The following is a 25,126-nucleotide window of genomic DNA, read 5'->3' on the forward strand; positions in this document are numbered from 1 at the left end:
CTTATCAGTAAAACAGAAGTTTAATATCGAGTAAAGTCAAGCCACACAGTAAACTTCCTTTATTAATATGCTAGTAGGGGTAGAAATTTGCTTAATTAGGCTGCCGACTGTTTCTTTTTACATAATCATAGTTTGCTCGATTGCTAACAGAACCTTGGTTCGATTCTCGTTTATCTTGCTACTGCTTCCTTTCAATAGAAATCTTTAGGGAGCAAAATTTTTCCGATAAATTACCATTACATATCGACACTGTTACAAAATTAAAAATCCTTTCACAGGGGTGACATTACGGGCAAATTGCCCGCCCGGTTAGCCGTGAAGTCTCACACACTAGTTTCCTGACGGGAAGACGGCAGGAATCCGCCCGGCGGATTAGCGTCGAGGTCCGGTGCGCTGGCCAACCTGTGGATGGTTTTTAGGCGGTTTTCCATCTGCCTCGGCGAATGCGAGCTGGTTCCCATTATTCCTCCTCAGTTACGCTATGTTGGCGGTTGCTGCGCAAACAGTCTTCACGTACGCGTACACCATAAATGCTCTACCTCGCAAACATTCAGCTCGTCTGGTGTGAGACGTTCCCGTGGGGGTCCACTGAGGGCCAAACCGCATAATAACCCTGGGTTCGGTGTAGGGCGATTTATTTTCGCCTGGATTGGTAACCATTTCTAACTTTCAGAGAAGCATCATGAGTGACGAATTTCGACTAAAACCTACACATTTCTCTGGTTTTCATGTTAAAATTTGCTTCTGTTGCCAAACCACAGTCTCACCTCACTAACATGCTGTGCAGACGCAGTTGCAAAAGAATTTCGAAAAAGTGGTTTATTAAGTTTATTAAATGAGAAACTAAGGAAAAGCAAAATAAGTGGCGTATGAAAAAGCACATTCTCGGTGCAATATAAACCTGCAGTGTCCACCATTATGTTGTTCGAAAGCTTATAGGATTTCTCGTTCAGCAACTAAGATGATCCTTAAAAATTGCATTCTCTCATCGAAGAAGTCTGTAGTAAATGGAATAACACTGTAGATAATGAAGTTTTGCATAATAATTATTCAGAAAAATACTTTCCTCTTTGCATGCTATCATTGGCCAAAATCTCATTTTGATATCTCAAACCGTTTATGAAATATGAGGAATGTTTTAAATATTTCCTTCTGGCTTTATCGCTGGCGCGGTGCGATTGTTAATAAGTGTGCTACATCAGATCAGTTTTCTCGAGATTGGCGGCGGATAGAGACCTCAAACCAAGTCTGTAGAGGCCTCCAACCAAGTCTAAAGAAAAATTCGATATGTTAGCTAAATTTCATACGCCGCAACATATTGTGTAATACGAACCAAACGCGAAATCATAGCGACCTCTATTTTCCATTACAAACTTTTTTCAAATTTCACGCATTGTCTTACTTCTACGTTAATATTACAATAACTGAGGAGCAACCAATCAAAACGTATATTGTCCACCTGTGGACAAAATTGGGTTTGATATAGTTTCCGGTGGTATTTTACGTGCTCCACATGACCTACCAATCAGATTGCGCCTATCTGTATATTGAAACTCCGAAAAACTATCTTGAAAATGAGCGGTTAAAACAAATCGTACATTGTCCACATCATTGAACGAATGAGAAAATATAATGTCCACCATTTACGTTTCAGTTTGCTTTTGTTTCATCTACTTTGGCAGTACTGTCGAGTTTAACTTTTGTCAATACTTGCGGCTGTTCAAAGCTTTAATCGGCATTGTTGCCTTCTTGTACCGTTTATCATCGTTTTAGCAAAATCGTTATTGTTAGTACTGCATAGGAGCAGTATCCTGTTGTGTTTTGCCTGTGCTGCGTCCTATGTATTTAGAAGAGGAAAGTGTGACTGTAGAGGAAGAGTGTTAAAAATCGTGGAACAATGAAGAAGAAAGCAAAAAGAGAAGTGGAAACTGAAATCAGGTAAATCTTCTGTTTGTACCCTCTGATTAGAAAAATAGTATTTGTTTCTGTAACATTCATCAGTTAATAATGTCACGATAAATAGCACTTTCTTATTCTTTTTGTACTAAATATCGTGATAAAGATCTTCGTTTAATGAATTTTGATCCTAACTGCCAACATAGAGAGGGTCATTTTAATTGCTGCTCTATCCCACTAAACGTTCAATGTTTTCTACACTCCTGGAAATTGAAATAAGAACACCGTGAATTCATTGTCCCAGGAAGGGGAAACTTTATTGACACATTCCTGGGGTCAGATACATCACATGATCACACTGACAGAACCACAGGCACATAGACACAGGCAACAGAACATGCACAATGTCGGCACTAGTACAGTGTATATCCACCTTTCGCAGCAATGCAGGCTGCTATTCTTCCATGGAGACGATCGTAGAGATGCTGGATGTAGTCCTGTGGAACGGCTTGCCATGCCATTTCCACCTGGCGCCTCAGTTGGACCAGCGTTCGTGCTGGACGTGCAGACCGCGTGAGACGACGCTTCATCCAGTCCCAAACATGCTCAATGGGGGACAGATCCGGAGATCTTGCTGGCCAGGGTAGTTGACTTACACCTTCTAGAGCACGTTGGGTGGCACGGGATACATGCGGACGTGAATTGTCCTGTTGGAACAGCAAGTTCCCTTGCCGGTCTAGGAATGGTAGAACGATGGGTTCGATGACGGTTTGGATGTACCGTGCACTATTCAGTGTCCCCTCGACGATCACCAGTGGTGTACGGCCAGTGTAGGAGATCGCTCCCCACACCATGATGCCGGGTGTTGGCCCTGTGTGCCTCGGTCGTATGCAGTCCTGATTGTGGCGCTCACCTGCACGGCGCCAAACACGCATACGACCATCATTGGCACCAAGGCAGAAGCGACTCTCATCGCTGAAGACGACACGTCTCCATTCGTCCCTCCATTCACGCCTGTCGCGACACCACTGGAGGCGGGCTGCACGATGTTGGGGCGTGAGCGGAAGACGGCCTAACGGTGTGCGGGACCACAGCCCAGCATCATGGAGACGGTTGCGAATGGTCCTCGCCGATACCCCAGGAGCAACAGTGTCCCTAATTTGCTGGGAAGTGGCGGTGCGGTTCCCTACGGCACTGCGTAGGATCCTACGGTCTTGGCGTGCATCCGTGCGTCGCTGCGGTCCGGTCCCAGGTCGACGGGCACGTGCACCTTCCGCCGACCACTGGCGACAACATCGATGTACTGTGGAGACCTCACGCCCCACGTGTTGAGCAATTCGGCGGTACGTCCACCCGGCCTCCCGCATGCCCACTATACGCCCTCGTTCAAAGTCCGTCAACTGCACATACGGTTCACGTCCACGCTGTCGCGGCATGCTACCAGTGTTAAAGACTGCGATGGAGCTACGTATGCCACGGCAAACTGGCTGACACTGACGGCGGCGGTGCACAAATGCTGCGCAGCTAGCGCCATTCGACGGCCAACACCGCGGTTCCTGGTGTGTCCGCTGTGCCGTGCGTGTGATCATTGCTTGTACAGCCCTCTCGCAGTGTCCAGAGCAAGTATGGTGGGTCTGACACACCGGTGTCAATGTGTTCTTTTTTCCATTTCCAGGAGTGTATATCAAATAAAAAACACGAAGCTCAAAAAGTATCGTATCTTCTGGACGTAAGCAGTCCAAAGCGTCGGCGCATTCGCGGAGAAAGTGCCAAAGTAAAACCAACAGCTGTCACAATGAAATATCACTGGGGATTTAATACAGATTCGCACTATTTTTCGTTTTAATTTTTCTTCTCAATGAGGTGTATCTTTGTACCGATACTAAACAGGAAATGATGCAATAGACTCTGGAACGTGCCAGTCTAAACAAAGAACATTAATAAGTAAGTAACTGTGTCACGCTGACATTGGTTTTTGTATATTGCAGGTGAAATCAGTACGTGTGAAATTCATGTATGTGCTGAATTTTTTAGGAAACTCTTTGGTACTGGACAAACAAGATCAAATACCATTGCGAAAGGAATTGCATCTGGGAGAGGACTAACAGATAAAAGAGGGGGTGATCATAAGACTACAAAATATGAAACTAAAAGAAAGCACGTGGTAGAATTCTTATCAAAATTGAAAGCCACCGAAATTCAATACAATAGGAACAAAAGGCAAAGACTATATCTCTCGTGTGAATTAAATATGAACAAGGTTTTAAAATTATACAACTCAGAAGCAACAGATCTCAAAGTTAAAAAATCATTCTTCACCAGAATTTTCAACTCCAAATTCAGTTTGGGTTTTGGTTCAGTTGTCAGCGATAGATGCAGTTATTGCCTTAGAACGCAGCATGAAATTCAGAGTGCTGTAGATACACATCAAAAGAAGATGTTAATGACTAAACTTTATGCTCATAGGATGAAAGCTCGAGCTTCTCATAAATTAGTGAGGCAATTGCCACATGAAGGTAAAACTTGCAGTTAGTCTCCAGCCTCTGCCAAAACTGAATATTGGAGAGACGTATTACGCCTGACATATTGCATTTTGTAGGTTCTGTGTAACAAATATAGAAACCACACACCCTGTTTTCTATATATGGAATGAAGCTCAAGCTGGAAGAGAACCACAAGAAATGACATCAGTCATCACAGATTTTCTTTATAAAACATATTTTGACCAGACTACCACATCTCTCAGATTCTTTGCTGATGGATGTTGTGGTCAGAATAAAAATCAGCACCTGATTTATGCTATTGCATTGTGGCTACTGTAAAGTTCTCCATTCGTATAAGGGATGTGTATTTTCCATTTCGAGGGCATTCCTTGTTACCTGCAGAGAGGGTCTTTGGATGAGTTGAGAGAATACTGCGCTAAGTTCTAGAAATGTTGAATCCAGAGAACTATGTACAGATCTATAATAAAGTTGGGGAAACACGGGTAATTGGAGAAGACTGGGAGCTTAAGAATTATAAAGAACTCTCAAAGGAATGGAGAAAGATAGATGGTATCAGTGAAGTAAAAGGAATAATTTTGAAAAAGTCAAAACTGAAGAGTGTCAGTGATCAGGATGTAAAATTTAAAAGAGAAATTCATTATTACTTCGATGACTCTTCTAAATCATTCACAACAATGGCAAAAGTTGACTTACGATGTTGACTGCTGCTGAAAGACCTATACTAGCGTTGTTTAACATGATAAAGGAAGAATAAAGGGAAGATGTAAAGAAACTGCCCACTTTAAGATTCGGCACACAATGGGAAGAAGAAGAACAACATAATCCAGAAGATATCGAATGTGATTGTTTACAAGAAGAATCAGGACCGGACAAAATTTAGGTAACTCTGCCTGTAACAAATTATTGCGTTTAACAGTATTTTTATGTAATTTGAGGCTTTGTAGCATTCCTTCAAGTAAATATTAATGTTACGTTGTTTTAAGTTTTGTAACTAATGTAAAGCAATTGAAAATTGTTGTAATTTAATAATTATTTTCAGGTGTTAAAGTTCGTGTGAATGAATATTTAACACTGAAAACCCATCAATATGTGTAATGTCGTAGGCGACCGATCAAAACGTATATTGTCCAAAACATTGATTGATTTTATAGTCATCCTAATCAAATTTTGTTCTGTTGCAAAGTGGAATCGAGTTCAATATCCCAACACAGAATTAATTGTGGAAACAGCATTAAGTTCCGTTGAATAGTTTGTAGATATCAGATTATCGCTTTTCCTGAAAATTTTGAATTAACGGACATTATACGCTATGATTAGTTGCTCCTCACCTATGAGCATCAGCGAAATGATAGTCACGTCATCATGAAGCTATAAGTAAAGAAATAATGATTTTTTTACCGAGTAGTTTCTATAATATCGTTTGAGAAAGGTTTCATACACTGTCGGTCCCCTCTGCCGAACCAACGAATGAACTGGCCCAGCGCTTTGGACGAAAAATGGTCACTGCGCATTGGCCACTGTATCCTGCGTGAGCTATAAATCCTGAAAATCGTAGACAACGTGTCTGGAGACATTGTGATAATATCGAACTCCTCCAACACGGTGTCCCTCAAAGGCAACAAGGTGGTGGTGGAGTGATGAGTTGTGGTGTCATTACATGGGCCCATAGTGCAGCTCTTGAGGCCTCACTGGTCTACAGTGCAGGGGCGACATTCTCCGGCCAATAATGGGAGCGTATTGCCAATACTTTGCTAACAACTTCATCCTGATAGATGGTAGCTCTCTTGCTCTTCTCGTGAACACGTTCCGTCAGCACGCCAGAAACACCAGAATGGAATGGCCTGCCTGAACCCCGGTCATGAACCCAGTCGAGCATGTGAAGGATCAATCGAAACGGGACGTTTTTGGACATCGACGTGAACCACGTATATTGCGCGATTTACCCAGACTCCCCATTGAAGAGTGGGAGCACTTGGACCATGAGCTCATCGGTGGTGTGCCACGGCGGATTCGAACCTGCATCCAGACAAGAGGACATTGCACAATGTATTGACGTTGTTCAGGAGTACTGCGAAAAACCCCTACGGGAAGCAAACGACTTTATAGCTACACAACATTTTTTTTTTTAATTTGGTGATCTGCACACAATAAAATGAATACATACACATGCCTCAGAGTCAATTTTTGTGTTTTGCGCCACGAATAACGAGTCGCTGCAAAAGTTTTGATGATGTGTGAAGATTTGCGTTATACCTTGTCATTATCTGGTCCTTTCATTCTTATTTAATTTTTTTAAGTACACTTGTTGTAGCTGGGATTTACAGTCATAAAAAAGTTTTTGAAGGACATCATCTTTACGACAGTGACTGTTATAAGTTTTTATTACACTATTGCAATTTCGGCCTTAGGCCATGTCAACGTAATGTAAGCTGACACATTTGTATATCGTTGTCAATCCAGCTAAATATATTCGTGTCGTTGTTACCAGTGCGAACACACATATTTAAAGATCGTAAAACAAGATAATCTGTAAATGCACATGTTCGTTAATCCATAACTAGTCACACATGCATTAGACCACAGCTGCAAACAGTAGTCTGTAGCTGTGGTCTAATGCATGTGTGACTAGTGATGGTTTAACTAACATGTGCATTTACAGATTATGTTGTTTTACAAAGTTTGAATATGTGTACTCGCATTGGGTAAAAACGTCACGAATGTATTTAGCTGGATTGACAATGACATACAAATCCCCACCTGCTTGTCTCTCCCATCCTCTCCCACCCCAATCCACTGCTGCGCCTGTACTCTTGCATCCCACCTGCTCTCCATCTCCACACCCTTGCCCAAGGTGACTTCCGCCGACTTCCTGATGATGTCCTCTCCTCGTTCCTTCCATATACCCCTCCTATCAGCTCTAATCCTCCCCTTCCTTTCCTTCCTTCCCCCTTTTCCTCCAGGGCTCTGTCTCTCCTTCCTCACCCATCTTTCTCCCTCCCCCCTCCTCTCTCCCAGTTCTCCCACTCCCTCCCCCCTCCCTGGGCTTCCACACCCGCCCCTCCCCTCTCCCCTCCCCTCCCCTTCCTTTCTACCAGTGGCATCTCCCCACCCTCCTTCCCCCCTGCTCGTCCCATGCATGCAGTGGCAGCCCCCCCCCCCATCTGATCAGTGTGCCGCAGATGGTCACCAACGTGTTACAGTGTTCTCTTCATCTATATGCATCAGTGTTTTCTTCAGTGTGTTTCTTCATTTGTGTCTAAAACTGTTTGCCTACATTTGTATGCACTGTTGAACTTTCTTGTAAAACCAGTGCCTTCCACGAACGCCTTCATTTTCTTTCTTATGTATGTCTCCTGTTTTTACCATTCATGTATGTAAGTTTTTCTCTCTCCATGTTCACTATCAGTTCTTCTTTCAGCCAAAAAGCGGCGTATGTAGGCTGCTGCTGGCCCGCCTCGTACAAGGCATGAAATTACAATAAAGGAAAAAAAACATACAAATGAATCGCCAACTGTGTTTTTTTACTTTATGTCGACTTTTTTAATTGTCCCCACATGAACGTCTCAATGTCAGTGTATTTTTACCTCCATTATCTCCCCTTACTCTGTTTTTATGTCCTCCTTTTTTATCGCCTTTATATGTGTAATTTTCTTCTTATTAGCTGTCATGTCATTCGGCTGAAGAGCGGCGGATTGAGCTGCTGACAACCCTCCCCAGCCCATATGGGGCAGGGGAATGAAATCACAATAAAGAAAAAAAAAGACATACAAATGTGTCAGCTTACATTACGTTGACATGACTTAAAGCCATAATATCAGCACTTGATAATGGCCTAAGGCCGAAATTGCAATAGTGTAATGAAAACCTCTTAAAGTCACTGACTTACAAACATGATGTCCTTCAAAAATGTTTTAAAAATTTTTTTGATGCTGTTCCTTTATCACAATATTTTTTTCGAGCAGTAACGCATAGAGTTGCAGAATCATAGCGGCAATCTGTTGCCATAGCTGTAGGTCGATCCAGCAGTACATTCGACCTAAGACTGGTACTTGTAGTGGTTTGGCGGATCAAGGGGCACCTCGCTGCGTCAGCAGATATCTTGTATGGTGACATATACTGAAGAAACAAAACATTATGCTGATCTGCTTAGTGATACCGAGTTGGTCTACCTTTGGAATGCAATACAGCAACGACTCTACGTGCCATAGATTCGACAGCTCCTTTGTAGGTTTCCGCGGGTGTGTGGCACCAGATGTCCACGTGGAAGTCTCGCAATACCCTGGCGGTACGGGCAGTTGATACGTGCGCGTGGTGCTGGTGTCCGATTGCGTCGTAGATGTGTCCCATCAGATTCAGATCAGGTGAATTTCGTCATCAAGACATCAACGAGAATTCACTATCATGCTCTTGAAACCACTGTAGCACGATTGTGGCCTTATGAAACGAGGAGTTAACCAAGTGGAAGACGAAGGAATGTAAATGGTCCACAATAATGTTCACGTAACGCGCAGCTGTCATGGTGCCTTGACTTCCTACTATAGCTGCCGCGGACGCCCAGTTTGAATATCGCCCACGGCATAAATTGCGTGGCGCGGGTGCATATTTCGAGCAACCGTTCGCCTTGATGACAGCATATGCGGACGCGACAGTCGACCTGGTGTAACTAGAAGCGTGATTCGTGTGACCAGACGACACGTTTGCTTTGATTCACGATCCAACGTCGATGACGCCTGGCTCACTGCGATCGCAATTGACGATGTCGTTGGGTCAACTTACATGTAGGGGCCATCTGCAGAGGTGCGCATCTCCCTCCCTCCCCCCCCCCCCCCCACACACACACATGTGCAGACGAGACACACATAGGAACAAATTCACAGGTTGGCAACGCTCACAACCTACACAGAAAACAAATGAACAAGCATAAACACTGTACCACTGAGATGATGCGGAACACACGTAACTGTAGTTCTGTCTCCAAATTGGGGCCAACTGAAAAAAATCAATGCAGCGGAAGAAAAAGTGCTTTAAAAAAAGCCAAAACACTGCCAAATGTAAATGTAGAACGTAGCTTCTTTCAACCTCAACCTCTGCCAACAAAGATGGAAATAGCAATGATTTGCAGGAAGTGTGAACAACACGCAGGAACACCGTAAGAAAATTTTATGCCAACTTTATAAGGAAATACTGTTTTTAATCCATAACAATCAAAATTAACAAACTCATCTATCCATATTTCCAGAATCACAACAGAAGATGCTTTGTAAATAAAAGCAAAACGCAGCTGCTCTAAAATTGTCTTTAATTAGTTGCAGTAAACTGAAGATAGAGAAAAAAATAATACTTGATAAAATAGAAAGACCTAGAGATCCCAAAACAGTGCGCAGACTTCGTATCTGCACCGGAATTTAAATAACTGTCTATGAACAAGTGGCTTTGGTTTATACACTGATATTGCCTAATTGTACTTCGTTGCTTTTATCTTATATGATGGATCTAAGTCTATCACACCCCTAAACATCCCTAGGTCCACTGTTTCCGATGTGATAGTGAAGTGGAAACGTCAAGGGACACGTACAGCACAAAAGGAGTCTAGGAATGGTTTTCAAAGCATAGAGATCTGATTGAGTATGACGGGTATATTTTCGTCGTGCAGAGCTACCCGTACTTAATAAATATTCAAACACGCACTGAGAATCTACTTGAACGGTTTATTACTTGGTATTACAGAAAAAGAAGCACAGTTGCTATAGGTAACTTTTAAACAACAAAAATAGTACCCAGGGAACAGAAAAAAATAAAAACAAAAGTTATAACTTTAAGGAGTAGGCAACAATGTTATTCGGCGCTTCAAGCCATACTTCAAGCGACGGATTCAAACTTGGCGGTTTACGCCGTTTATTTGTTGCGTGCAGTCACTGAATTCGCGACACAACTGTATCTATGGATGGCGCGAACGTAAATAACGTATGCGGACACAGCAGTCGATGTGAGTAGCGGTCGCTACAAGTATATCAATGAAACGTTATCAATTTAATTACTCAAGTGGTGCCTAACTTGAACACAAATTACATAATTAAAAATTTCCTGCATATCAGAATTTTAATAAGCTTACCACAGATAACTGTGGTTACGGATCTTGGTTAACAGTTATCCTTGGTTCTAGTAGTAACGGATAAACTAATTGAAGAAGATCTTTGGTTTCAACTTACGTAATTACGCCAAAACATAATTTTTCTGAAGTCTTTAACTATTCGGTGCCCACCATTCGACCGCTAGAACGGAATGAACCTGTCTAAATAATAACTTTACTGATCTTCGGATATATAGAGGTGTCTGCAACATCAAAATTACAATTCAAACGTTCAAAATGACGTTTTACAACATTTGCAGGCTAAACTGCGGAATAATTACATACATCAAAAAATCTTTAAAGAGGGGTGAAAATTAGCGGGACAAAGTCAGAATATTTAGCACTGAAGGATGTGCAGATGAGGTCTTGCAAGATCCAGGATGATGAGCTGAAATCGGTGTGCAAATTTAAATACCTGGGGTCGTACATACAGAGGGACGGAGGACTGGAAAGCGAGATACAACACCGAATAAATTGCGGTTGGAACAATTGGAGGAAAATGAGTGGAGTGTTGTGTGACAAGAAGGTGAGGACTGGGTTGAAAGGGAAACTGTACAAGTCGTTGGTAAGGCCTGCTATGATATACGTGGCAGAGACATGACCAATCACAGTAGCCCAGGAAAGGAAGATGGAAGTGGCGGAAATGAGGATGGTGATGTGGATGTGTAGGGTAACAAGGAAGGACAGGATTAGAAATGAATTTGTTAGAGGAGCTGTGAAAGTGGGATCCATGGGGAAAAAGATACAAGTGAGTAGACTAAGGTGGTACGGTCACATACAGAGAAAAGGGGAAGAGCATAGCGGAAACAGAGTTGAAGATATAAAGACTGAAGGAGCGAGAAGGAGAGGAAGACCGAAGATGAGGTGGAAGGATAAGATATCCGGGGACCTAAGGGTGAAAGGATGGATAGAGTACTATGGGGGAGAAGGATCCAGAAGAGCAACGGCGACCCTACGTGACGTGGGACAAGGCGACAATAAAGAAGAAGAAGAAGAAGAAGAAGAAGAAGAAGATCACAAAATCTTTAAATCGCGTTACAAAAAATTAATGAATAGTTCTTCTAACATTATGATACAAATTGTGTTTCTGAATCAGATTATGTCTCCAGTTTAAACGAATATTCTCTAGTTTTCTTAATATGTGGACATTGCACTGAATTTCTCTGCAGAATGTCCCAGAAACATTTATTACGAGTTTAATTACAGACTTTTAGTTGGTGATTTCCGTAAGAATATGTTGTCCTGAGTTGCAAAGATACATAAATGTTAAGCTTTTTCAAAATTAATACAGTTTATTTGCGTTATGGTAAACAATGAATTTTACTAATTGAATTATAATTACAAAACTGAATGAAAAAGGTTACTAAAATTTATACACTGTTAACACTGATTCCAGAGCTTGATCTTTCTCTTCAAAACATCCCGAAATTCATATCAAAGTGATAATCATTTATCCTAACGGTACATTACTTTACCTGATTAAGAAGATACATTGATTGGTCTGTGACGTTGTTAAAAATTTTCGTTACAACTATTTCACACTGTTGCACTAAGTGACCTTATTCACTAAGTGTCCTAATACACTACACACATCTCTTTTAGCGTGTATCGCATACAACGAAACCTATTGTATCGGGTACTCCACATGACCCAATACAGCCCGCTTCGTTACAATGGTGAACTTTCGTCGATGTCTTCGGCCCGAAATTCGTCGGATCTTAACCTGATGGAACACATCCGGATCGGTATTGGTCGCCATATGCGCGCCCACGAACCAGCGTCCCGTTATTTTCGGGAATCACCTGACCTGTGCGCAGACATCTGGTACTACGTACGAGGGTGAGTCGAATGAAAACCTTAAATTTGTAATAACAAATCGAAAATTTGCGCCGTTATCCTATAAGTTGGTAAGCGTGCTGCAAACAGCGTGCAGAATGGCCTGTATGTGGCAGCACAGTGCAGATGCACACATACCGTTGCAGTATCAGTATAAAGATGGCCGCCCCACTTGCGACTTGCACCAGGGAAGAACAGCGTTCTGCTATTCGGTTTTTGCTTAGTGAAGGTGTGAAATCTATTGAAATTCATCTACGGATTAAGGTTCAGTACGGCGATGCATGTTTGTCACAGCAGCAAGACTACGAATGGAGTAGGAAGTTCGCAAATGGTGAGACTTCAGTGGAAGATGCTCCTCGTCCAGGGCACGCACAACGAGTTGTGACTCCACAGAACATTGCAGCAGTAGACGCCATAGTGAAGGAAAACCGCCGAGTGGCACTGAATGACATTGCAGCAAGTTTACAGATTAGTCATGGGTCAGCACACCACAATGTGCATTATGTGCTCCAGTTTCACAAAGTGTCTGCAAGATGGGTGCCACGGCAGCTGAAATGAGAGAACGACGTGTTGATCCTTGTGAAGAACTTCTTCGGCGCTTTGAACGAGGAGGTGATGGATTCCTTGCAAGAATCGTTACTGCGGACGAAACCTGGATTCACTTCTACCAACCGGAAACGAAGAGAGCGAGCAAGAAATGGCGCCATTCCTCATCACCAAAACCAAAGAAGTTTCGAACAGAACCATCAGCAGGGAAGGTTGTGCTGACTCTTTTGGAGCATTACATGCCTAGAGGGACCACTGTCACCAGTGCATCATACACAGATCTCCTAAAAAATCATCTGCGACGTGGATTGCTGTCAGCAGGTGTCCTTCTGCAACATGACAATGCAAGGCCCCACACTGCCCGTACAACAGTTGCAACAATCACAGACCTGCATTTTGAGTGTCTTCCTCATCCACCATACTCACCAGACCTTGCCCCAAGTGATTTCCAAATGTTTGGACCACTGAAAGACCAAATGGGAGGAAAGAAGTTCCGTTCTGATGAAGAGGTACGCCACGCGGAGCATGAGTGTTTGCGCGGACTAGCAGAAGAATTTCTTTCTAAAGGAATTTATGCACTTTGTAAGCGCTGGAGGACTTGCATTGAGCGTGGGGGAGATTATGTTGAAAACTGAAACAGCTTGTACCACTTCTGCACAATAAATAACATTTAAAAAATGTTTAACGTTTTCATTTGACTCACCCTCGTATCTCTGGTAAACTACCAAGAACTTGTCGAATACATTGCAGGCAGAATAAGTGTCGTACTGCGTTCGAACAGTGGACCAAGACGCTATTAATCAGAGGGCCACAGAGTTTTGTTTCATCGGTGTTTCAGCTGTGCTGCAGAAGACAGGCAAGCAAATTAACGGGAATGCACTAATCATCGTAAACACCACCACGTTTGAGTGAAGAGGGAAATACGAGAATTTGTGTTTTACACAAAGCAGAATCCTCAAAAATGTGAATATTTTACAAAAATCTGCAGCCCGATTGCAAACGTTTAGTACTGCTTTAGTTGAAATCTCGCCTTTCCGTAACTTATGTGGCAGAGTCCTTCCATTGTAAATAATAAATGTCTGTAATATGCTGGCGTCACTCTGTCGTTATACTCACTCGAGGAATGGAAATCTGTCTGTCAGATGAGTCCGCTTGGCCAGTTCAAAGTTGAGGTCGTTCATGAGCAGCCACACCAACTCCTGTGTCCATGTCGTTCCTGCGGCAAAACACAATAATTAATTATTTTCAACTGCTGTGCTATATTTATTAATCTTTATACATGGTCCACCAAATAGATAACTAAATGGATCGTTTTATTCTTGCCTTACATTTTTGAAACTAGTTGTGCAAAAAAGATATAAATGTTTAATTTTACTTAATAAGGTGCCTGATATATACAGCTGTGAGCTAACTGTTACCAATTTATTCATGAAAAAGTACGAGTTACAACTATCCTCCAACTAATATTACAAAAAAGTCTAAAATACGGTAATAAGATAAAACTATAGTAGTAGTAGCTTTATTCATCCGTAGATCTCTTTTCACAAGGATATAGGCCAAGTCAAAGTATTTACAAGTTTATATTAACTTAAAATAAGCTAATTCGTATACATATATATTTACAGACTTCTAGTTAGAGACAATCTTTAGATTTACTTCTGGTATACAATACTTTTTTTTGTAAATAACTTATTAAATAATGTAATGCCACACTGTTCACTTGTATCACATTATCAGTCAGTGCACGCACTATACGTACATTGTTTCATAACACTTCACTCACTAAACACACACACACACACACACACACACACACACACACACACACTCACACACACACACACACTGGTGATCTCTGGGCCATTTTCTGTACCGAAACTTCCCATTTGCTATCCTGAAATACTAAGTCAGCATCCCTCCACAATGAGTGAGCGTTGAGCTCAGAAAGAGGAATAGGTGTTAGTATTGTGCTATGTATTGCTTGGGGATAAGTTTTTCTAGAAAGGAAAAAAGAAGGAAAAATCATAAAGTGAAGGTGTTATGTGGAATGTTCGATGTTTTATAATCATTATTATTATTATTTATTTGTATAACATTTTTTATCAAACCCCTACTCTGTTTTATCTAAGTAAACCTTCAATGTATAAAATGTATTGCATAACAGGTACTGTTTAGCTGCCTTTTTAAATAAGTGTATTTTTGCAATTTCTTTAATATCTTTTGGTAATTTATTGTACAGTTTTATTCCTTGGTAGAAAATGCTGTTTTGAGTTTTATGTTTATTTTTTCTTGGTAAATGTAAGTTGAGTCTATCTTTTGTTGCATGGTCATGGACGGAGCTGTTTTTGTACGGTAATTACCAACGTTATTTTTGATGTGTACAACTGACTAGTAAATGTATTCACATGGAGCAGTTTAAATCCCCAGTGTTTTGAACAGCTCTTCACGATGAGCTCGACTAGCATTTGGTTATTGTTCTGATGGCTCTTTTCTGTAGTTTGAAAATTGTGTTCATATTTTGTACATTTGTCCCCCCCCCTCTTAAAAAAAAAGCCATAGCTAAGAATTGAGTGTACATGAGAATAATATGTAACTCAAAGACACTGCATGTTACACACTGATGATAGGATTCTAAGGGCATAACATGCTGATGACATTCTGTTTGCAAGTACCTTTGTGTATTCAAACCACTTCAAATGAGAATCAATATTCATTCCTAGAAATTTTGCATTTGTTACACAGTCTATAGAGGCGTCATCTATATTTAATTTAACGTTGTCATTTTTCCTCTTCAAACTGAAATTTATGGCATTAGTTTTCCTTATGTTCAATGTCACTTTATTGCTTATTGACCAATCATAAACTTCCTTGAGAGTTCCATTTGATTTCTTGGCAAGGAGTTCTCTTGTTTTCTCAGTTACTATAATATTGCTGTCATCAGCGAAGAGAATTTTTTCACCATGATTAACACTACTGGGAAAGTCATTGATGTATATCTGTAACAGTGTTGGTCCTAATATGCTACCTTGCAGAACCCCTATATTCATGTATTTTGAATCTGATAAGTGTTTTACTAAATGTTTAGATCTATTTGAAGTATGTGTTATCTCTACTCTTTGTACCCTATCTGTTATGTATGATCGTAACCAGTCATTAGCTCCCCTCTTATTCTTAATGATTCCAATTTATTTAATAGAATCTTGTGGTCGACTGTATCAAATGCCTTAGACAGATCCAAAAATATGCCTGTGACACACTCATCTTTATCATGAGCATCAAGTACAACTTTTGTGAATTCTACTATGGCTGACTCCGTATTTTTGCCACTTCAGAAATCAAACTGTGATTAGCTTAAAATATTGTGTTTATCCAGGTAATTCCTTAATCTGTCTTTCATAATTGCTTCTTTTATTTTTGAGAATACTGACAGCAGGGAAATGGGCCAGTAATTTTCTATGCCTTCAGCGTTACCTTTCTTAAGCAAAGGTACAACTCTTGCCAGTTTTTACTGCTCTGGTAATGTCCCTGATGTGGTGGGTTAATTTATTATATTTGTTAAGGGGCCCTGTATAATCCCTATGCATTGTTTCAGTACACACATTGGTACTTCATCTAAGCCTACTGACTTTTTATTTTTTAGTTCTTGAACAGTTTTATTGACTTCATTCTCTGTGGTTGGAAGTAACATCATTGTATTTAGTGCAACTTTATTTACAGATGTTATATTCGTTTTGGGGAATTTGTGCTGTAATTTCTCTGCAAAACTTGAAAAATTCTCGTTTACATAGTTTGCTAAGTGTTGTGGATTATTTATTACCTTATCCCGTTCCCTTATTAGTATATTATTCTGAATTTGTTTGCCTCTTTTATAAGAATAATAAGTGAGAGAGACGAAATGGAAAGAAGAATAGATCACAGGTGTAGTTGCAGATATTTTTATACGTGGTATCTTAATATGTACACACATCAATGAATTTGTTGTTTTGCTCTGTGTCAAACAGTCTTCCCGCAAATCTTTCGACCTGATGTTTTCGACATGACTGTAACAGGACCGCGAAGTGAACGACGCCTAGCAGTATAGATTAACTGTTTTGCGTCCACACATCCACACTTCAGCACCTGACCTGCTGCCCATGGGAAAATAATCATTAATGGCTTGCTCTCGCCATATGTACTTGGAGGTACTACCCAAACTAAAAACATGCGACTTGCAATGGCTATAATTATTAGTCGGCAAATGACATAAATACCAAAGTAATGTTGTTCAGTACATCGTCTGCAATCATCAACAGCAATATCGGCACTTATACCCGTTACGCCTTGTGTAAGACATATATATTCGTTTACGTTGTGACATAAAGTCGCACAGGAGGCCAGCTAATAACATCAGTCACTTCTCCTTGTTAGGAAGCACTGTCACTCAAGACAATAGGTACACTACGGAAATCGGGAGAACTGACCTGGCGAAAGAGGCCTTCAGTAACAAGAAACAGCTTCTAACAAGCAGGCACATAAGTATTAAAACTAGGAAAGGATTCATCAAGACTTTTTTCCGGAGTGTGCTATTATATGACTGTGAAAAATGGGTCCAATTGAAAGAGGATACGCCTGGAAATAACAGAAATGTGGATGTGGAGAAGGATGCTGAAAATGAGCTGCAGCAAGCAAAAGTCGAACGAGTGGGTTCTTAAAGTATGTAATATTAGTAATTTTCACCTCACAAACATTAATATACGCTCAATAGTAAACGCCTGATGGCCTAAAGTTATCGAACAATTGTAAAGTAAAAAAAATGAACCATCGCATAGAAGCGACAGAATCTATTATTCTTTATCTTTGCCTTTCTTGCGCGGTGCCTGTAAATCTCTATGTACATGTATCGATTAATGGTATAAAAAAGAATTCTGTTGTTTCAAGACAAATGAGGCATTGGGCGCCTCACCTTTTACTGTTTGTATTCCATAAAAGGCGGACACAGACTTGCTGAGTTCCGCATCGGTATTTTATATTTTATGTGAAAATATTCAGTAAATATGCTAATTGTTATTTTTACAATCAGGAAACATGTAGTTTCCTGTAATTGATTACGAACAGACAGCATCAAGAGGAGATTTTGACTGTTTTATATAAAGTATTTAACCACAATCGTCGTCTATTGTAATTTAATATGAAAAGGTACGTAGCATTAAAAAACGTGTGTTAAAGATAAATGTGCTTATTTTAGTAAATTAACCTTATTGATTTCCATCTCCTCATTTACTTGAATGTTAATTATTTTGTGTTAGTTCATCACCAGAAATTACGATCACGCTGATAGGCCGAACGCAGCATGAGGCAGAAGGTACATTATCGTTTTCCTATTGTTTCTGAATCACTTCATTTTTTTTTTTAATTGTGCAGTCTTGCATTTCTTTGAAAGTCTATAAATTTTCTTCTCCCTTAGTGTTGTTCCGGGTATGATTACTTCGCGACTATAAAAATGCACAGAAATGATGTTTCTTCGGAACGATCTCAAATAAATCAATCTGCTGCTCTTTTTCAAAATAATCCAACCGGGTATTTAGTGCTCAATGTATGTTATTATAGTAGTGTAATCAATCCCTGATTCTGTTGCCAAGTGGCTCACCAAAATACTTTTTCGACATTTTTCAAAAAATATAAAGTAAAAATTCTTTTTCTTTTCGCCCCCCCCCCCCCAAGAGAAACGCTACAAGTAGCAGACGAAATAAGGGAATTGAACTTCACCATACAAAAGATATAAATAAATTTCTTTGATCATGGATAGGTCACAACGAATTGTTCAGCACGATATTGGAAAGAAAGGTTTCAGAGAAGAAAGTAAGAGGAACAGCGGGAAGAATCGCCTGGATTCTGTGCTCGATGGAGTTAAATCCAAACAGCAGACTGAAGAGAAACGCTCAGCAGAGTCGAGACAATTTGGTTTCAGCGACGAAGTCTATCGTTTAGAAGATGGTGATGATGAATAACAAGAGTCCATTTGTTTAAATTTTACCACTGAACGCGTTTCGGACATAGCCCTTCATCGGAACATCAAATAAAAGTAATTAATATGGCATATCTTGTCACACGATTTCAGACTGAACCTAGGTGCTGAACAAATGTTTAGACTGAAATCATGTGACGCGATGCGCCATATTAAGAACTTTGATTCGATGTTCCGATGACGGACCATGCCCGAAACGCGTACACATATAATGTTTTAACAACAAGTCTGTCATTATCAACGGCCAAAAAGACGGAAACTTGTCAGTATCACAAATGGTATGCAAAGGAGTCCACAAGTACTGCTATAGTTATTGAGTGATCTAATGTAATCTCGTGCTTCCAGGGTCCGGTTCTGTGCGGAGGGTCAAAGTTTGTTACTATTTGTCGCCCACCATTCATCTTCGCCCCCAATAATAAATCGCCGTCACCCCCACTTTTAACGTACCACAGAAGCCTATGGTTTTAATACGAGGGCGGTTCTGAAAGTGAACGACCGCCGTTTTAGTGTGGCACGGAGAGCCACATTGTCACATCTACACGTTCTCTAATTTAGTAAGCTTCCAGCTGTTAAAGAATAAACGTTGTTCCTTCGCGCATTCGCTTGTTACAATCTCAAAACATGGATATAGTAATTTTAAAAAAGTGAAATGCGAAATGTGAGCAGTAATAGCCGGCCGGTGTGGCCGTGCGGTTCTAAGCGCGTCAGTTTGGAACCGCGTGACCGCTACGGTCGCAGGTTCGAATCTTGCCTCGGGCATGGATGTGTATGATGTCCTTAGGTTAGTTAGGTTTAAGTAGTTCTAAGTTCTAGGGGACTGATGACCTCAGTAGTTAAGTCCCATAGTGCTCAGAGCCATTTGAACCATTTGAGCAGTAATATGATTTCTTTCGGCGCAAAACGTTTCAGCGGCAGAAATGTATCGTCAGTTGTATACTGTATGCTGTTCAAATGTTACAAGTAAAGGTGTAATCGGCAATGGGTCCGATTTTTATAAAATGGTGGAACAAACATTTATGACAAAGAAAGGAGTGGTGGGCCTTCTGTTGTGAGTAACGATCTTGCCAAGAAAACGGACGAAACAGTTCGTGAAAATCTAAAATTTGTCAAGAATACCCGCATATTTCTGGTACGATTTTGTATGAGGCTGTCACCGAAAACTTAAGCTACCGAAAGTGGTAAAAAAAATCGTTCAAATGGCTCTAAGCACTATGGGACTTAAAATATGAGGTCATCAGTCGCCTAGACTTAGAACTACCTAAACCTAGGGACATCACATACATCCATGTGCGAGGCAGGATTCGAACCAGCGACCGTAGCAGCAGTGCGGTTCCGGGCTGAAGCGCCTAGAACCGCTCGGACACAGAGGCCGGCCCTGAAAGTGCTCGGTGGGTATCGAAGTTACTCCCAGAGGTTCACAAAACCAAACGTATGGTCTCTGCCTCAAACATCCTTTCACTCTACAACGCAGAAGGATAAGGTTTTTGAAGAGAATTGTGACTTGTGGCGAAACTTGGGTGGCATACGTAAACGCCGAAACGAAACAACAGGCGATGGCTTGGGGCCATACCAACTCCTCATGCCAGTCGAAGAAAGCCCGCCAAACTTTACCATCGAGGTGGCTACGGTTTTCTACGGAGCCGGGGGAGTTAAGCCGATTAAATCGGTAGGGCAGGATTTCCACCGTGAAATTCTGAAGCCATTCAAAACAAAAGTCGCGGTATGCTGACATCCATTGTTGTGTATTTCCATGACAACGCTCTCCTTCACAATGCCCGAAAACTCTTAAGAGATTTTGAAGCAATTCAGATGGGACGTTTTTGATCATCCCCTACTCAGCGCAGACTTGGCAGCAAGCAATTCTCGTCTCTTCGTTCACATACTTCGCAGCACTACGATGACCAACTTCAAAATGCCATGAAGGGCTTTCTACGCCCCAGGCGACAGAATTTTATGAAGAAGGAACTTGTAATCAGTGAAATGCTCTGACAGATCTTTAAATTGAAATGGTGACTGTGTTGAAAAACGACAAAAAAGGCAAAAAGCCAAGTAACCAGTGCAGACCCTCACATACAAGTGAATGGAAAGTGTGCTATGGAAACGTAGCTTGAAGTTTTATACAATAACTCGCCTTAGCTTTCATGCTACTTTATCCTTAAAGCGTGGCCTGTGAAATTTGGAAATTGATAGTGAAACGTGCTTGTTGTCGGATCTTCCATATTCTCGCCTCCTATTTTTCTTTCCCGCGATCTATAACAATTATTTTTATAATTATCTCCGGAATATCTAACTAGCTACCCTCACTATACAGAATGTCGCACATAAAACCGGCCCGAACCGGACTGCGAATGCGCGTGAGTAGCATTACTAGCTTGTCAGTTTCTTTGCCACCCTCCAACAGCAGTAGCGTGTGACTAGTTCATACGGAAAGTAGTCGTTATAAACCGTGTACTTCATTGTAATGCTTTACTCCATTGAAGAATGTGTGTTCCTTGTTGAAGAATATGTGCGGTCTGAAACCATTAAAGTTGTTCGTGACACTTTTCATGAAAAGTAATATTTCTGCAAAATCAACGATTCAGGATCTAGTGAGAAAGTGGCGTTCGACAGGAAGTGTTGTTAATTCAAAGAGAAACAAGGCACCGACTGTACGTACACCTGAAGTTGTGGCAAACGTGACGGCACACACTGAAAGAAGTCCCTACAAGTCAACACGACGATTATCACAGCAATGTGGAATATCTCGCAGGTCATGTCAACGCATCCTTCATGGCTTAAAAATGAAACCTTACCGTCTGAGTTTTGTTCAGCAAATAAAAGGAGCGGACAAGGGTAAGCGTACACATTACTGTAATTTGTTGCTGGAAAATGTCGCTGGGGGACATCCCGAGCCGTTCCTCCTTTTTTCGACGGATGAAGCTTGGCTTCATCTGTCGGGTTACGTAAATTCACAAAATACAAGACGCTGGGCTGCAGAGAATCCCCATGGCATACTGCAAAAGGCGTTACACGATTTAAAAGTTGGTGTATGGTGCGCTGTATCTGGTAACAGAATTATCGGGCTATTGTTCTTCAACGAAACTGTCAACACACATGTTTACTTGCAACTCTACAATGAATTTTCGGCTCTGTTAGCTCTAAACGAAAAAGGTTGTGCATCTTTCCAGCAAGATGGGGTAACTTTTCATACGTCGGATTAGTCCTTAGCTCGAATACATACTGATTTTACAAGTGAGGACCATTAGTAAGGGCTTGTGGCCACCCCAATCTCACGATTTGTCACCATGTGACTTTTACCTCTGGGGATTTCTAAATCCTACCGCAACATCCCAAACACTTGACACATTAAAAGCAACATACGTGAAGAAATTTCGAACATTCCTCAAAGAGTACTGAAAAGTGTTTTCCTTAACACGCATCGACGTGCACAACTTTGCTTGGGTGTTGGCGGAGAACATTTTGAAACCAGACTTTAAATTCCTTTCTAAAATATGCTTATTAAACTAATAAAAGTAAATCTGTTACTTAAACTGTTAATTACATACTTAATAATGAAACTGTACAATAAAAGTGAAAGAAAGCGATGATGTGCGTAGATTTTCTTCATTCATATTCCTTTCAGCGCAGGGACCGGTTTTATGTGCGCCACTCTGTGTATCCATCCTGGTACGTTTGAAACCTCTTTGTACAACCACTGAATCGGAAAGCTTGTCTTAGGTGACTCGTTGGCTGTCAGCAAATTACACGCCTTGACAGGAGAGTGCTTTTCGTTTTCAAGAGGAAGTCTGACGTCAGATTATCTCGTGGGCTTCAGTGAACAGTGCATGGAGTGAGAAGACCTGTTTTGTACCGGAATCATATTTGGAGCAACTGCGTTTTTCGATTAATCATTTTCGTCCGACGGAGAATCATGATTTGGAATAACTTGTACGATCACCAGATTATCCTTCCAAGTTACACTCAAGAAACTGGTATAGGCATGCGGATTCAAATATGGAGATTGCATGGGGGCTTAATTAAAATAAAGATATATGAATGCAATGCAATTACTTTTTAATTTTCTGTCGCTGTATGTCCGATTACGCTGTTTCGTAAACGGCTGGCCCTGACTAGTATTATTACGCAATCTGACTGCATGAAACAACAACAAAGAATGAAAAGAAAATTTCAGTTAATACAATTAATTAATTAAGTCCCCAGCAACTATAAAATCTACGAAGCCAACATAGCACAAGTGTAGCTGTTCTGTGTGTGGAAGTATGACTCAACGTATACATCTGGCATGGTTCTCCTTCAACAAGACAAGAAATTTTAAATACCATTTATACTGACGTGATAAAAGAAAATTAGAAATACTATAATTGTGCAAGAAAACCAAAATTACACTCTAATACAAGAACACAAGCCAGATGCTTTGTTGACTGAACCTGTAATGATGCATTATTTAGGTCACTGAAATAATAAAAGAATAAAAGAAAATACCTCCATATAATTGACGAAATGCACTCTGACCATTACAATATCTCCATTAGAACAACATCTGCTATCTCTCCCATCAAATAGCTGCATAAAACATGGAACAAACACTCACTACTACCCCATCTCACTTCAACTTCAGCTACAAGCAGTGTCCACCACAACTTCTCGGCAAGAACTGCTTGCCGCTACGTCTCAATAATCACTGCCAGTGGAGGCGGCGGAACAATACTCTCTGGCGCGATTTCTGGCGCTGTGGCTCAGTGGAGCCACCTTTCATATGCCCCTCCTCCACGGGCTAGAATTTGATGGTATTTTTGCCAGCATTGGTGGTGAAAATACCACCAAATTCGTCAAAAAAAAATACAGACAAAAATAAAAGATAATATTAATACGTAAATATCATATAACTAGATAAAATTTTGGCTTTGCACTGACCTTACAATAGCCTAATATATAAAATACAGTAAGGAATACAAATTCTTTCATACATATGACTTTACATAATAGTTTACACAAATATCATGTGGTTAAACAATTCAATCGATAGCGTCAGCAATGACGAATATGAGCAGGTAAGAGTCTTATAACTTTTCACAAACAGTAATACACAAAAAATCAGTTTATACAAATATTCACATAAAATTTTTTCATAACAAGTGGTTGACAGTTCCAGCAGTTGGTTGGTTGGTTGGTTTGGGGAAGGAGACCAGACAGCGTAGTCATCGGTCTCATCGGATTAGGGAAGGATGGGGAAGGAAGCCGGCCGTGCCCTTTCAGAGGAACCATCCCGGCATTGGCCTGGAGTGATTTAGGGAAATCACGGAAAACCTAAATCAGGATGGCCGGACGCGGGATTGAACCGTCGTCCTCCCGAATGCGAGTCCAGTGTCTAACCACTGCGCCACCTCGCTCGGTTTCCAGCAGTAGCACCCAGCAATGTTGAGTAGGTGCAGACACCATCAGGTGACATCATTTCAGTAGAAGCAGTCCATCAGTGGCACCCAGCAATGTTGAGTAGGTGCAGACTCCAACAGGTGATATCATTTCAGTAGAAGCAGTTCATCAGTGGCACCCAGCAATCTTGAGTAGGTGCAGACAGCAAGAAGTAACATCATTTCAGTAGAAGCAGTTCCATCTGTGGTACCCAGCAATGTTGAAGAGGTACAGACAGCAAGAAGTAACATCATTTCAGTAGAAGCAGTTCCATTTGTGGTACCCAGCAATGTTGAAGAGGTACAGACAGCAAGAAGTAACATCATTTCAGTAGAAGCAGTTCCATTTGTGGTACCCAGCAATGTTGAAGAGGTACAGACAGCAAGAAGTAACATCATTTCAGTAGAAGCAGTTCCATTTGTGGTACCCAGCAATGTTGAAGAGGTACACACAGCAACAAGTCACATTTCTCAGTAGAAGCAGTTCATCAATGGCACCCAGCAATGTTGAGTAGGTGCAAACAGCAACAGGTGACATCATCTCAGTAGAATCAGTCCATCAGTGGCACCCAGTAATGTTGAGTAGGTGCAGACAGCAAGAAGTAACATCATTTCAGTAGAAGCAGTTCCATCTGTGGTACCCAGCAATGTTAAAGAGGTACACACAGCAACAAGTCACATTTCTCAGTAGAAGCAGTTCATCAATGGCACCCAGCATTGTTGAGTAGGTGCAGACACCGACAGATGACATCATTTCCATAGAAGTAGCTCCATCTGTGGCACCCAGCATTGTGGAGTA

At 41.1% G+C, this 25,126-nt stretch overlaps 1 protein-coding gene across 1 annotated transcript in view; it reads right to left on the reverse strand.

Annotated features, from left to right (window-relative positions):
• LOC126106176 (luciferin sulfotransferase-like) overlaps positions 1-25,126 on the reverse strand; it is a 71,852-nt gene that overhangs the window by 27,057 nt on the left and 19,669 nt on the right. The window contains exon 2 of the mRNA XM_049912414.1: positions 14,029-14,128. Within this exon, the coding sequence (XP_049768371.1) occupies positions 14,029-14,128 (100 nt within the window). The remainder of the gene's footprint in view (positions 1-14,028; positions 14,129-25,126) is intronic.

Source organism: Schistocerca cancellata, chromosome 10, assembly GCF_023864275.1.
Source record: "Schistocerca cancellata isolate TAMUIC-IGC-003103 chromosome 10, iqSchCanc2.1, whole genome shotgun sequence".
NCBI classification, from domain to species: Eukaryota; Metazoa; Arthropoda; class Insecta; order Orthoptera; family Acrididae; genus Schistocerca; species Schistocerca cancellata.